The 12,977-nt window shown below is 47.8% G+C and overlaps 1 protein-coding gene across 4 annotated transcripts in view; it reads left to right on the forward strand.

Moving 5' to 3' along the window:
- The first annotated feature begins 4,607 nt into the window (after positions 1 to 4,607).
- Positions 4,608 to 12,977, forward strand: part of Yy1 (YY1 transcription factor) — a 29,252-nt gene continuing 20,882 nt past the window's right edge. For all 4 annotated transcript variants that reach the window (XR_015621687.1, XM_087552284.1, NM_173290.2 and 1 more), the window contains 1 exon segment: positions 4,608 to 5,678. Coding sequence is in view for 3 of the 4 variants with exons in the window: in XM_087552284.1 (XP_087408410.1) it covers positions 5,009 to 5,678 (670 nt within the window). In the remaining variant the exon portion in view is untranslated.

The following is a 12,977-nucleotide window of genomic DNA, read 5'->3' on the forward strand; positions in this document are numbered from 1 at the left end:
TTCACCAAGACAATGGCCCTGTGGTCTTCACTGGGAGTGGCACTGATGGCATCTAGGGCCCTGCATATGGTAAGCACATATGAGAACTGCACTTCTAGCCTAGTTTCCACGATTAACCCCTAAGTTCAAGTGTCAATTCAGAACAAAGAATGGCTCATAAAAACACATAAAAATTAACCTGTCTGCTGCTGTCTCTGTGAGCTGGTTAATTAATGTCTTCATCAGAGTTCTGTGACTTGACTTTATAAACATTTAAGACATTGGACTTTATTACTCCTTCAGATGGCAGTCTGCATTAAAGGCCACTCTGCAGCAGCACTGGCCTCAACACTTCTATTCTGTTAAACTTCCAAGTCACGGCTGGGACGCTTCTTCCTCTCAGAGGTTTATTCTATGAAGCTAGGATGGACACTGTTTTCAACTCTCTGCTCTTCCTGAGACAGATAGGGGGGCTGAAGAGATGGTTCTGTGATTAAACGGAGTTTAGTTCCCAGTGCCTACATTCATTGGTGGCTGCCTGTAAGATTCAGCTACAGGGAATCTGGTCTCTGTGGACACCTGTACTTGTGTGCTCAAGACGACCCATAACTAAAAATAAATAAAAGCTAGGTAGGCACTAGTGAACTGTGTTCATAGTCAACCTCCGCTCTCATCTACGCACCGCTTGCTTGTCAAAGCATCTATATATGCTTCTGACTTCACAGAACCCCTTCTCCAGCATAGAAACGACCAGATAACTTCCCCCTGTACACACTCTTCCCTCCACCACACTGACCAGGTAACCTCCCCCTGTACACACTCTTTTCCCTCCACCACACTGACCAGGTAACTTCCCCCTGTACACACTATTCCCTCCACCACACTGACCAGGTAACCTCCCCCTGTACACACTCTTTTCCCTCCACCACACTGACCAGGTAACTTCCCCCTGTACACACTCTTCCCTCCACCACACTGACCAGGTAACCTCCCCTTGAACACACTCTTCCCTCCACCACACTGACCAGGTAACTTCCCCCTGTACACACTCTTCCCCTCCACCACACTGACCAGGTAACTTCCCCCTGTACACACTCTTCCCTCCACCACACTGACCAGGTAACCTCCCCCTGTACACACTCTTCCCTCCACCACACTGACCAGGTAACCTCCCCCTGTACACACTCTTCCCCTCCACCACACTGACCAGGTAACTTCCCCCTTTACACACTCTTCCCTCCACCACACTGACCAGGTAACCTCCCCCTGTACACACTCTTCCCTCCACCACACTGACCAGGTAACCTCCCCCTGTACACACTCTTCCCTCCACCACACTGACCAGGTAACTTCCCCCTGTACACACTCTTCCCCTCCACCACACTGACCAGGTAACCTCCCCCTGAACACACTCTTCCCCTCCACCACACTGACCAGGTAACTTCCCCCTGTACACACTCTTCCCTCCACCACACTGACCAGGTAACTTCCCCCTGAACACACTCTTTTCCCTCCACCACACTGACCAGGTAACTTCCCCCTGTACACACTCTTCCCTCCACCACACTGACCAGGTAACTTCCCCCTGTACACACTCTTCCCTCCACCACACTGACCAGGTAACTTCCCCCTGTACACACTCTTCCCCTCCACCACACTGACCAGGTAACTTCCCCCTGTACACACTCTTCCCCTCCACCACACTGACCAGGTAACTTCCCCCTGTACACACTCTTCCCCTCCACCACACTGACCTGCTTCAAACACACAGAGAAGGCAACTCCTGGCAATTTCATATTCCAACAGCTTTGCAGTGAAATGTGGTTACAAACACTAGCATGGTAATGTAACTGACTGGGAGATAGACAGACACACACAAATATGACATAAAGTAGAGGGGCTAGCTGGGGAGAGGAAGAGGGTTAGTAGGAGCAGGAGTGGTGTATGTTTATTGAAATACATTGTATCTGTATGAAAATGTCAACATAAAACCTGTTATTACATATCAATTGGAAAGCACTGTATGAACAAAGAAAAATAGAAGACCAAGGATGTACAAACAATAAAATACCAAATAAATGGTGTAGGTTTACGGACATGACATGGGATGCTTCATAGACTATTTCACCCAGATCCAAACTCTAAACCTACTATATGCATTGACTTCAGGGGTGTATTTCTTTTGTAGTTCACATGTTAAGATCTAAAAGTAAAACAAAGATTCCCTAGCTTCTACAACTAAAAAAAACACTCCATTTTTTCCTGTCTAGCTCTAATAGTTTCAATTCTTAACTGAGGCAGAGTCAAATTATTATTTGCATTAACTATACAGTAACTAGACAATAACCTGAAAGCATGATCAGCCAGGTGTAGTGGTGCCTGCCCTGCAATCCCAGCCCTGAAAAGGCGGAGGCAAAGATGGCTGTGAGTTTCCAAGCAGCCTAGGCTTCCTAACAAGACTGTCTCCTGACCAATTTCATCAATCAGCCAAATAATTAGCTGTTAAGCAAACAGCATGAATATAGGGCTTGAGCCAACCCAAACCATCAAATACAGTAATATGGTGCAGTCAGATTTTCTCTTTTCTTTTTGAGACAAGTTGTATGTAGCCCAGACTTTCCCATAACTTTTGGTGATCCTGTCTCAGCTTCCTGAGTACTGGAAGTTCAACCACAAGACCGTGCTTGTCTACAAACATTTAATAATTGGCCTGATTTTCTTCAAAGGATGAGGCTGGGTCTGGTAGCACATGTCTTTCTTTAACCTTAGCACTCAAGAGGCAGAGGCAGGTAAATCTCTGAGTTTGAGGCCAGCCTGGTCAATATTTCATGTTCTAGGACAGCAAGATTTATATAATAAAAGGACACCCCCTCCTTTGGGTAGCTGTGTGATATAATGCTTACCTAGTATACATGACTTACACAAGTAAATTCTCAAAAACTCCAGCTTGGATAAGAGGTATCAGGTTCTCTTTAACGGACATTTGTCTATTCTTAGCCCCCTCCCAGCCTTCCCTCGTTCGTGCCTTAAATCAAATCTAAGTTTCAGAAAAATGAGAAATGACAGCAATTTCAGAGACATCAAAGCTTCTGCTCATATAGGTGGGAGGAAACAGCACGCAACTACTGGTGTAAGAGAAATGTCTGTCAATAATCATTTGTCTTTATTCCGAGATTAAGGGATTCAGGGTTGGGTGTGGTAGCACAAATGTGTAACTTCAAACCTAGCAATCAGGAGAAGACAGTTTGGAGACAGAGTGGGATATGTAGTGAACCTAGAAACGAGATATTTATTTCAGAAGAATATACATGTAGCCAAGGCTGGCTTTAAACTCCCGACTGACTCCCCTCCCCAAAGATTATAAACATGCACAAGCACACGTTGTTTCGACTTTAAGTAGTATGTTTAAAACTATAAGATGCTCAACTGTTTAAACTAAGTTGACCTTATTTTAATGCAGTTTAGAATACTAACAATTCCAGTAAGTAAGAGTAAACCAGAATATTCAACAGAGGAAGTTAAATCTAAGAAACAAGTATACAACATCTGGTTCAAAGGTTCGGTTCTTGGAGGGAAAAAAGCAATCTTTATGTTGCCTTAAACTACACCTCGTCTACCGAAAGGATACACAGAAGAAACACTTTGCTACAATGTATCTTAATCAGATTTGAACCAGGAAAAACTAAGCTGTTATAGTGGGGAAAGCACAAAAGACATGGAATTTTCAAGGAGGCAAATGCAAAGATTTTGGGGCAAAAGAAATATTTACGAGCGAGGAACAGGCGAAGCCTGTGTCAAGTTATTCAAAGATAGAAAGCTACAATAGTGGAGTCGCACGACTGGAGCAGCCCAGACCCTTAGTTCCAACAGGCACCCAACGGCTCGGTCTCCGGTTTCCGCGGGTCATAAAAGAATAACGGACACATTTCCAACGGTGAACCCTAGGCTGCGCGCGCCGCTTCCGCCTGCCGCGCTCGCCCTAGCGCGCCGCCCACCGGCACGCGACCCACAAAGCCCAGGACCACTAGCACACGGCGGGGAATGCCTTCGGTGCCACCACTCGCCGAAACCAGCAGTCAAGAGCAAAGGCAAAACAAACAGAAAAACAAAAAACAAGCACAGGCGTTTCTCGTCAGAGCAGACTTTATTGCGGCGACACGGCCGCTGTTCGCACGCTCCGCCGGCAGCACACCAGCCCCAGGCGCGCGCCCCCCTTCACCCCAGCTCCAGTTACCGTGCGCCGGGGTCGCGCGGAAAGTTCGCCGACTCCAGAGGCGGAAGGCGCAGCGCCGACGCCCCACTCCTGCCAGCGACTGAGGCCCCAAGCGGCGGTTTTGTCACTGTTGCACCGTGGATGGCGGGGTTCGCGCGACGCGGAGCGCCGTAAGGCGACGGCGGCGCGGAGCTGACGTCACGCGCCAGGGGCCAGCCAGCGCGCGTGAGGGTCACCACGCCCCCTAACCCAGCGGCCCCCAATCCGGAGGAGCCTGGTTTAGTAGGCGGGGCCTCGGCGACTAGAGAAGTAGTGCGATTGGTAGGGAGGGAGGAGCGAGAGCCAGAACAGCGAGTGGGATCGAGGCGGGGCGGGCCGAGACCCCTGCGGAAGTCTCGCGAGGCCGAGCCAGAGCAGAGTGTGGCGGCGGCGGCGGCGGCGAGATCTGGGCTCGGGTTGAGGAGTTGGTATTTGTGTGGAAGGAGGCGGAGGCGCAGGAGGAAGGGGGCAGCGTAACGCCGTCCCGGAGGGCGGGAGGAGGCGCGGCCAGGGCAGGCAGCTGAGGCAAGGCTAGCCAGGCGGGGAGCAGGACAAGCAGCGGCCGAGCGAGCGCGGGGCGCACCGATCTCGGGAGGCGGGGAAGCCCCGCGGCCGCCGCGCCCGCCCCTTCCCCCGCCGCCCGCCCCCTCTCCCCCCCCGCCCGCTCGCTGCCTTCCTCCCTCTGCCTTCCTTCCCCACGGCCGGCCGCCTCCTCGCCCGCCCTCCCGCAGCCCAGGAGCCGAGGCTGCCGCGGCCGTGGCGGCGGAGCCCTCAGCCATGGCCTCGGGCGACACCCTCTACATTGCCACGGACGGCTCGGAGATGCCAGCCGAGATCGTGGAACTGCATGAGATTGAGGTGGAGACCATCCCGGTGGAGACTATCGAGACCACGGTGGTGGGCGAGGAGGAGGACGACGACGAAGACGACGAGGATGGTGGCGGCGGAGACCACGGTGGCGGGGGCGGCCACGGGCACGCTGGCCACCACCATCACCACCACCACCACCACCACCCGCCCATGATCGCGCTGCAGCCGCTGGTCACCGACGACCCGACCCAAGTGCACCACCACCAAGAGGTGATTCTGGTGCAGACGCGCGAGGAGGTAGTGGGTGGCGACGACTCGGACGGGCTGCGCGCCGAGGACGGGTTCGAGGACCAGATCCTCATTCCGGTACCCGCGCCGGCCGGCGGAGACGACGACTACATCGAGCAGACGCTGGTCACCGTGGCGGCGGCCGGCAAGAGCGGTGGCGGGTCTTCGTCGGGCGGCGGCCGCGTTAAGAAGGGCGGCGGCAAGAAGAGTGGCAAGAAGAGTTACCTGGGCAGCGGGGCCGGCGCGGCGGGCGGTGGCGGCGCCGACCCGGGTAATAAGAAGTGGGAACAGAAGCAGGTGCAGATCAAGACCCTGGAGGGCGAGTTCTCGGTCACCATGTGGTCTTCAGGTGAGTGCCAGCGGCGCGCCGCTGCTCAGGATGTTTTTGTTTTGAAGGGAAGCCATGTTTTATGTGTGTGATGGGCGCCGCCATCTTCTCCGCCCGGGCAAGTATGGCGGCCCCAAAAGATGGCGGGGGCGGCGGGCCGCGAAGATGGCGGCGCGGGGGAGGGGCGGCGCCCGGCTAGGCCGCAATGGCGTAGTTTGTGCGAGCGGAAGCGGGCTGTGGCGGCGGGCGGAGAGGGAGGGGCCGGCGCCCCTCCACGCCCGAGCCAACGGACGTGCGGCGGGCCGGTTGAGGGCGCCGCCCCGCGCCGGACCACCCGCCGGGCGTTGACAGGGCCGTGGCGCAACGCGGACGCGCGCCGTTCCTCCGCCGTCCCCCGGGGGCTGTTGGGGCCCCGCCCCGCTCCGCTCCCTCGGACGCGTAGCGTCTCCCTAAAGCCCTTCCCGGAGCGGGCGGCGCAGAGCCCGCCGCAGCTGCCCCGCGGTCACGCTGGCCCAAGCCGTCGCCGCTGTGGGGCGGGACTTGGGTGGCACGTAGGGCTCTCGTGTGCGGGTTCGGCGGCCGTTGGAGCCTGTCACCCGCGCTGCCAACTCGCTCCTCGCCTGCTCGACCCAGAACGGGAGTTACAGAAAGCAAGGGCCGGGGCACTTCACTGGTCTTTTACGCATTGTGAATTTTGTTTTTTAAGTGGTGGGCCCTATGCAGATAGACTGGGCTGCGTTACACAGCCTAGGATATTTGCCACCAAACTAATAAAAATAGCTTAGTTTTCAATATCTTATCTGTAGTTTCGTCTTCCCCACGAAAAGAATAAAAAAAAAGTGGATAGTTTGTATTACTGTGTTAATACGGCTTTTTAGCGAAAGTCAGGAAGACCGTGTAGGGCACAGAAGAGTTTGTTCTCTGCATTAGTAAATCAATTTAGAGCTGCGGAAAGGCTGTTGACTGTTCACTTTTTCTTAGTACTATGTTAACAAGCTAGCCTGCTTCATTGTTAAGAAACTGGCTGGACAGAATAATCCCACCATTCCTAGTTCGTGTAGATGATTAAATATGAATTTGAAAGCTTAACACTTGAGCCTCGATATGTGATTTATTAAAACGTTAAAATTGAGAGGAGTGAGTGAAATACATGAAAAGCTGCTCTATAGTAGTAACCAGGTGACAGTAAGCTTGATGAGTTTGTGGTTCAGAGAGGGAAAGCGCCCTATGGAAATCTAATAGGAAGTGCTCAGGGCGCTGTTCTTCACTGAATAACTCTGGTTACAAGCTGCACAGGAGTTTATCAGGAGCTTTATGCAGCTTAACTAGCCAGTACCTAATGGTTATCCAGTGCCTTCAACACGTTTTGCTCGCTCCGTAGCATACAGAGATTTTTAAAAGCCTTTTTCCACCCTTCTGATAAGAATGAAATAATGAAAGCAGGTTTAGAGCTTTAGATGAATTAACCAAATTTGGAGTACCAAGTACATTAACTATTATATTAAACTTATGTTATAAAATAGCTTGATTGACACGTTTGGCGCTTTTGATCTTATCAAGTTAATTTGCTTTTCCAGAGAGAAAACCACTTGGTAGTGTGGTATTGATGAATAGTGTGTTAGTTTAGGGGAGGAAAGTGAAGTGCCTGGCTAATGTGGGTTAACTGATAATTCAGTCGGCATTTAGTCATTTCCCTGTATGACTGGCTGCTTACAAGGGCACATAGAGCAGCTTGGGGTATTTTGATGTCTATTTCTTAAAAACCTTAATTGTCTAGTGTGTTACTGAGGAGTCTGCAAAAACGATGGTTATAAATATTTGATGTCAAGAGCGAGGGATGGCCTATTTCCTCAGAAATGTCTTGTGGTAATGATCCTTCTTCCTTGCCTTTGTGGCTTTCAGTTATTACCCAAAAGGAGCTGAGTAGTGTGTGGTCAACTATTCATGTCCCAAGTTCAGATTCTGAAGATAATTTAATCTTCAGAACTAAATTAAAACTACAGTAAATGAAATATAAACAGGGTAAGCTAAATTAAACATAAACATGTCATGTATGTTGCTATGATAGGAATAGACTTCATTAGATCCTAGGCTTGAGTTACAACTCCACAGTGTGACATTTATTAAATTAGTACATTAGATTATTTAAACTAGGAAGCCACAGATTAACACAAGCCCCCAATTTCGTAGTTCTATACAGATAGTACATGTGGGTAGTCTTTTATTGTTTTGCCAGACAGGGTTTTCCTATGTAGCCCTGGCTGTCCTGGAACTCACTCTGTAGACCAGACTGGCCTGAACTCATGAGATCAGCCTGTCTTTACTTCCCGAGTGTAATAAAAGATAGGAGACACCACAGCCCAGCAACAATGTTGAGTCATCTTAAGACACTAGTTATTCGTATCTCTAGGAGGAGTGGTGGTGTTGTTTTTAACACATTTTAGTAGAAATTTGTGGAAACTAGATACTTGGATTTTGTAGGTCTCTCTGCTGCCCTCTGAACAGTGACAGCATTCGGTGGTGGTGGTGGTGGTGGTGGTGGTGGTGGTGGTGGTGGTGGTGGTGGTGGTGGTGTCGTCGTCGTCATAGTTTGAGTGAAACAGTAACAAAGTACTGTAGTACTGTGACTATTATAGGCTTAGAAGCCAGTTCCTTTCCCCCTTTTGTTTTTCATAGATCATAGTTTATCATGAGATACTGCAGTGATATTGAAGACTTCTCCTGAGGAGGTGATACATACAAGTTTACTCACAGATCCAAGTATGTTTAACCACCAAGTTCAAACTGGTGAAGCAATGAGTTTTACTGGGTTACTTTTTAGGAATATGAGTGAGGGGTGACTTACAGGAGCAGAAATGACTTACCAAAGCCCACCCAGCATGAGTGAGGCTCACAAGGTTGGAAGCCAGGAGCACGTTGCACACACAGCCTGCAGGCAACTCAATAGATTGGAGAGTGCCCTTTCCTAGTGCCTCAGTTGGTCTAAACCTCTTCCAGGTTAATGGTCTGGCCTGAAAGTCTTTGTAGTTCAGCTTCCTTCTGTTCACTCTCAACTTTTATTGTTTATTCTGGTAAGGAGGGACCTAGAGAGTCTGGTCAGTTTCAGGGACTTCCTAAATCTATTTTGAGTTATCTTCCTGTTTAAGGAGTTTCCTGCAAGATGGGATGTTTCAATCACCTAAGAAACCTAGACAACAAACGGTTATCAGTTCTCTTTTGGTTTGTTTGCTTTTTGAGACCTCATCTTTCCATGTAGATCTGGAACTCACTATATAGACTGGGCTGATCTCTAACTCACAGAGATCCACCAGCCCCTGGCTCCTCTGGTGCTGGGATTAAAGTGGGGTGCCCCCACAATGTGCTACTTGGTGGTTTGTTTTTGGAGGAAGGTCTAACCTTGTGGCCCAAATTGGGATTATAATCATAAGTCACCACCGTGGCCTCACAGACCTGTGAGCACTCTCCACAGTCAGTCCTCTTCCCACTAGTCCTGAGTTCGCCTATCCAGACACTGTGCTAGAAGAACAGAAAATAGTCGCCCTTTGGTATCTGGATTAGCATATATTCATCCGTCCCTCCCCCCCCCTTCGGAGCTGAGGACCGAACCCAGGGCCTTGCACTTGCTAGGCAAGCGCTCTACCACTGAGCTAAATCCCAACCTCGTATTCATCCATTTTTAGTGACTGAATGCTAACTCATAATATACTGATTTTGTGGATAAAATTAAAGCCTAAACACTCTCAATACTTAATTAGAGTTTGCCTGTGTTTTGAATATTTGTAGTTATTTTCAAATTCATGTTTAGGTTTTTCCTTCATTATTGACAGAGCTGTATTTCTTTGGAAATAGTTATCAGAATCATGCAGGAATAAATTTATTTTTATATAACTAATAATAAAGGAAATCACCAAAGCATCAAGCTTTGAGAGAAACCTAGGTGGCTTTAATTATTGCCTGTTAAACTATTATATCGTCAATTGAGTAAAAACATGTGACATTAGGAAAAAACCTTAAGTTGAAATAAAACCAAATTGTTACATTTTTCTTTATATGTTCAGAAAAACTCAAGGCTTGTCAGTGCTGGTCATTGCCAGTTCTGTGGTAGTATCATTTACTATGTTTTTAATCACAAAGTAGATAGACCACAATCGTAAATTTCCGTGGAACCAAATCCCCAAAGTTCTCTAAAGCAATCCTGTCAGCTACATGCCCTACATGAGCAACCCCAGTCTTAGACCCCAATTCTGGCTAGTCACTGGGAGCCCCAGCCTGCTAAGTGCTGACCTTTGACTGTTCCCTGCAGGTGATTAATTTTTTAATTGCTACTGACAACTGCTCTCTTCTGCCAGCAGGAGAAATGTCACTTTTAGGAAAGGTGAGGGCTCCTTTCCTATCTACTCCCAAGCATTTCAAGCTTTTGAGAAAATTGATATAAAACAGAGACTTGGGTCAGTGGTTAAGAGCACTAATTACTTTTCAGAAGGACCAGGTTTGATTTTTCAGCACCGAATGGTGACTCAGAACTGTCCTAATGGGAGCTGATACTTCTGGCTTTGGGCACCAAGCATGCATGTGATGCATACATGCAGGCCAAAATACACTCATTTTAAAAAGTGGACAAAGACCTACACTGGATGCCCAGGTGGTTGCTTACAAAGGCATTTCTGCTTGTTTTGAAATTTGCTTAAGCATGCGCCAGTCTCTGAAAACTGAGAAACCAAGGACTCATAACAGCATCATTAGCAGGACATTAGTACAGAGAGGATTTCCTAGGGTTTAACTCCTCTCTTGTTCAGGTGACTGCTCTTGCTCCTATTTTGAATAAGAGTTAAGAATAAGCGAAATAGGAAAGGAGAACCTTTATAGTTTAAAATCCTGACTATTTGGGATTTGTGTTGTATGGTTTTATCAGGAAAGTGTTCATCACACTTTATAGTTCTCTGTGTGTGTGTGTGTGTGTGTCTGTGTGTGTGTGTGTGTGTGTGTGTGTGTGTGTGTGTGTGTGTGTGTGTTGTGCCATGTACAAGGGCTTGGAGAGGTCAGATAAGGATGTTGTAGGTCCAGTTTCTATTTCCTCCCCCAGCTTCGAGTTTGACATGAAAGCTGAACTCTGAACTTGGTTCCATCAGTCTTACCAAACCATCTCTTCAGTCTTTAGGCCCCTGTCGATCCATCCCCATATCCCATATCCCATATTCCATATCCCATCCCACCCCCACCCCAACCCCCGTAAAATATGTAGCTCAGCTTAGGTCCTCCTCATATTTGAGGCAGTCTCCCTGTGTCAAGTTTCTGGGTGCTGTTTCCTACACACATCCATTCAAAACTACTTTTAAAATTTGATATCTAAAACAGGACTTGGATATTAAAAACATTAATTTTATTAGTTAAGTTACTGGGAAATGGTAGGGAGATCTTAGTTAGCTGGTGTAATGGTTCATATATGCGCTTGATCTGTGGTCTCTGATGAAGTGGCCATTTCCTAATTGTAACTACCTTGTTAGTAAGTTATGGTTTTTTGTGGTGTGAGGATCACACTAGGCAAGCACTTTCCCACTGAGGTACATATCAACTCTGAATAATTTTCAGTAACAGCCCAGTGGTTTCAGGGAATTGTACAGGTAACCACATCATAATTGCTCTCTAGGGAGCACTGGCCAAGGCATCTCTTTAGTGCTTGAAATGAATGAAGAAGGGGATCCCTAAAGTCTTGTTGTTGTTTTTTTTTTTAAACAAAAATCTGCAGTGTAGCCCTACCTGGCTTCAAGCTAATGAAAATCTGATTTAGTCTCTTGAGTGTTGGAATTATATTTGTGTACTAACACACCCAGCTTAATTTTCCTTTTCTATATTGTTCCCTTACCAGGGATTGAAAGCTGGCTTCGTGTGTATTAAATTGCAGTTTACCACTTAGTTATACCCTGGTCTTCATTTTCAGTCTTTAAAGCAGAGAAATTGTACTTCTTTACAAATGACTAGGTGTTTTTTGGTTCTTTTTTTCGGAGCTGGGGACCGAACCCAGGACCTTGAGCTTCCTAGGCAAGCGCTCTACCACTGAGCTAAATCCCCAACCCCAGAAAATCATATTCTTAATTGTATCAGTTTCAGTGCTGGGGGAGAACCCAGGCCCCACACACTTGTTGAGAGTTTTACTGAGCCACACCTCTCCCTCAAAATTGAGATGACCATCCTGTTACTTCACTATGCCCAGGGTTTTCGATAAGGGTTTCTCTGTGTAGCCCTGTCTACAACTGTTGATCAAGTTGGCTGCAAACTCAAAAAGAGACCTGCCTGCCTCTGTCTTCTTAGTGCTAGGATTTGACATTGCATTGTGGTTTCTAATGTGGGTAAAGGTTATTCTTGAGCAAGTTGTTCCTGAATAGGAGCATTGCCATTTCGGTGGCATTTCGGTTTGGTGGTGTTGGTGCTGTAAATGATGTCTCTTGATCACAGTGAAGCCACAATGGCCAGAGATGGGAGGCCTGGGTACTGAGTCCAGCCAGCAAGTGCTTGCTTGAATGAGTAGGTAAGTGTGTAAATAGGGGAAATAGAGGCAGAGTCACTGGAGTCAGTCCTCAGGAGCTTCCTTCCTGACAGTGAAGATGAAAAAGGAAATTACACTGTCCTTACTTGATGCCAAGATGAAAACACTAAGAAAGTGGGCTTTGACTGTGCCTTCAGCCTTGGTGGGCTATGGCAGGAGGGTTGCATATGCATGTGGAGTTCAGAGAACAGCTTTCAGAAGTTGGTTCTTCCCACCATGTCAGTTCCAGAGATCCAATTCAAATCGTTGGGTTGGAAACAAGTGCCTTAAAAACAGGAAGCCATCTTGCTGGCCCCAAGAAGCCTGCCTTTTTAAAAAGGGGAAACAGTTCTTTGAGAAACTCATCTTCATGGCTTGCTTATATATAGCCTATTTCTAAGCACCTCTTTTGCTTTTGCCTCTAAATCTCATTTTTAAATCAGTGATAAGCAATCCCTAATTTTGTTTCAAAGGAAAGAAAAATGGGGTTTGAGAAGATGCTATAGCAGCTAAGAACACTGGGTGATCTTGCAGAAGACAGGGGTTCAGTTCCTAGCACTAAAAGATTTGTACCCTTTAACCCATGTTCCAGAGGTCTGATGCTCTTCTGTTCCCTAAGGGCATTGTATATGTACAAGCATTCACACTTAGACACATAAAATGAACATAAATATTTACAAAGAAGAAAAGAACAAGTAGTGCTGAGGATTATAGCGAAGGAGTCAGATGCTTGCCAAGCATGAGCTCAGGCCATGAGTTTGACCCCAATGCTGCAAAAGGAAAAAGGTGTGACTGAC

This window comes from Rattus norvegicus, chromosome 6, assembly GCF_021556685.1.
Source record: "Rattus norvegicus strain SHRSP/BbbUtx chromosome 6, alternate assembly SHRSP_T2T, whole genome shotgun sequence".
NCBI classification, from domain to species: domain Eukaryota; kingdom Metazoa; phylum Chordata; class Mammalia; order Rodentia; family Muridae; genus Rattus; species Rattus norvegicus.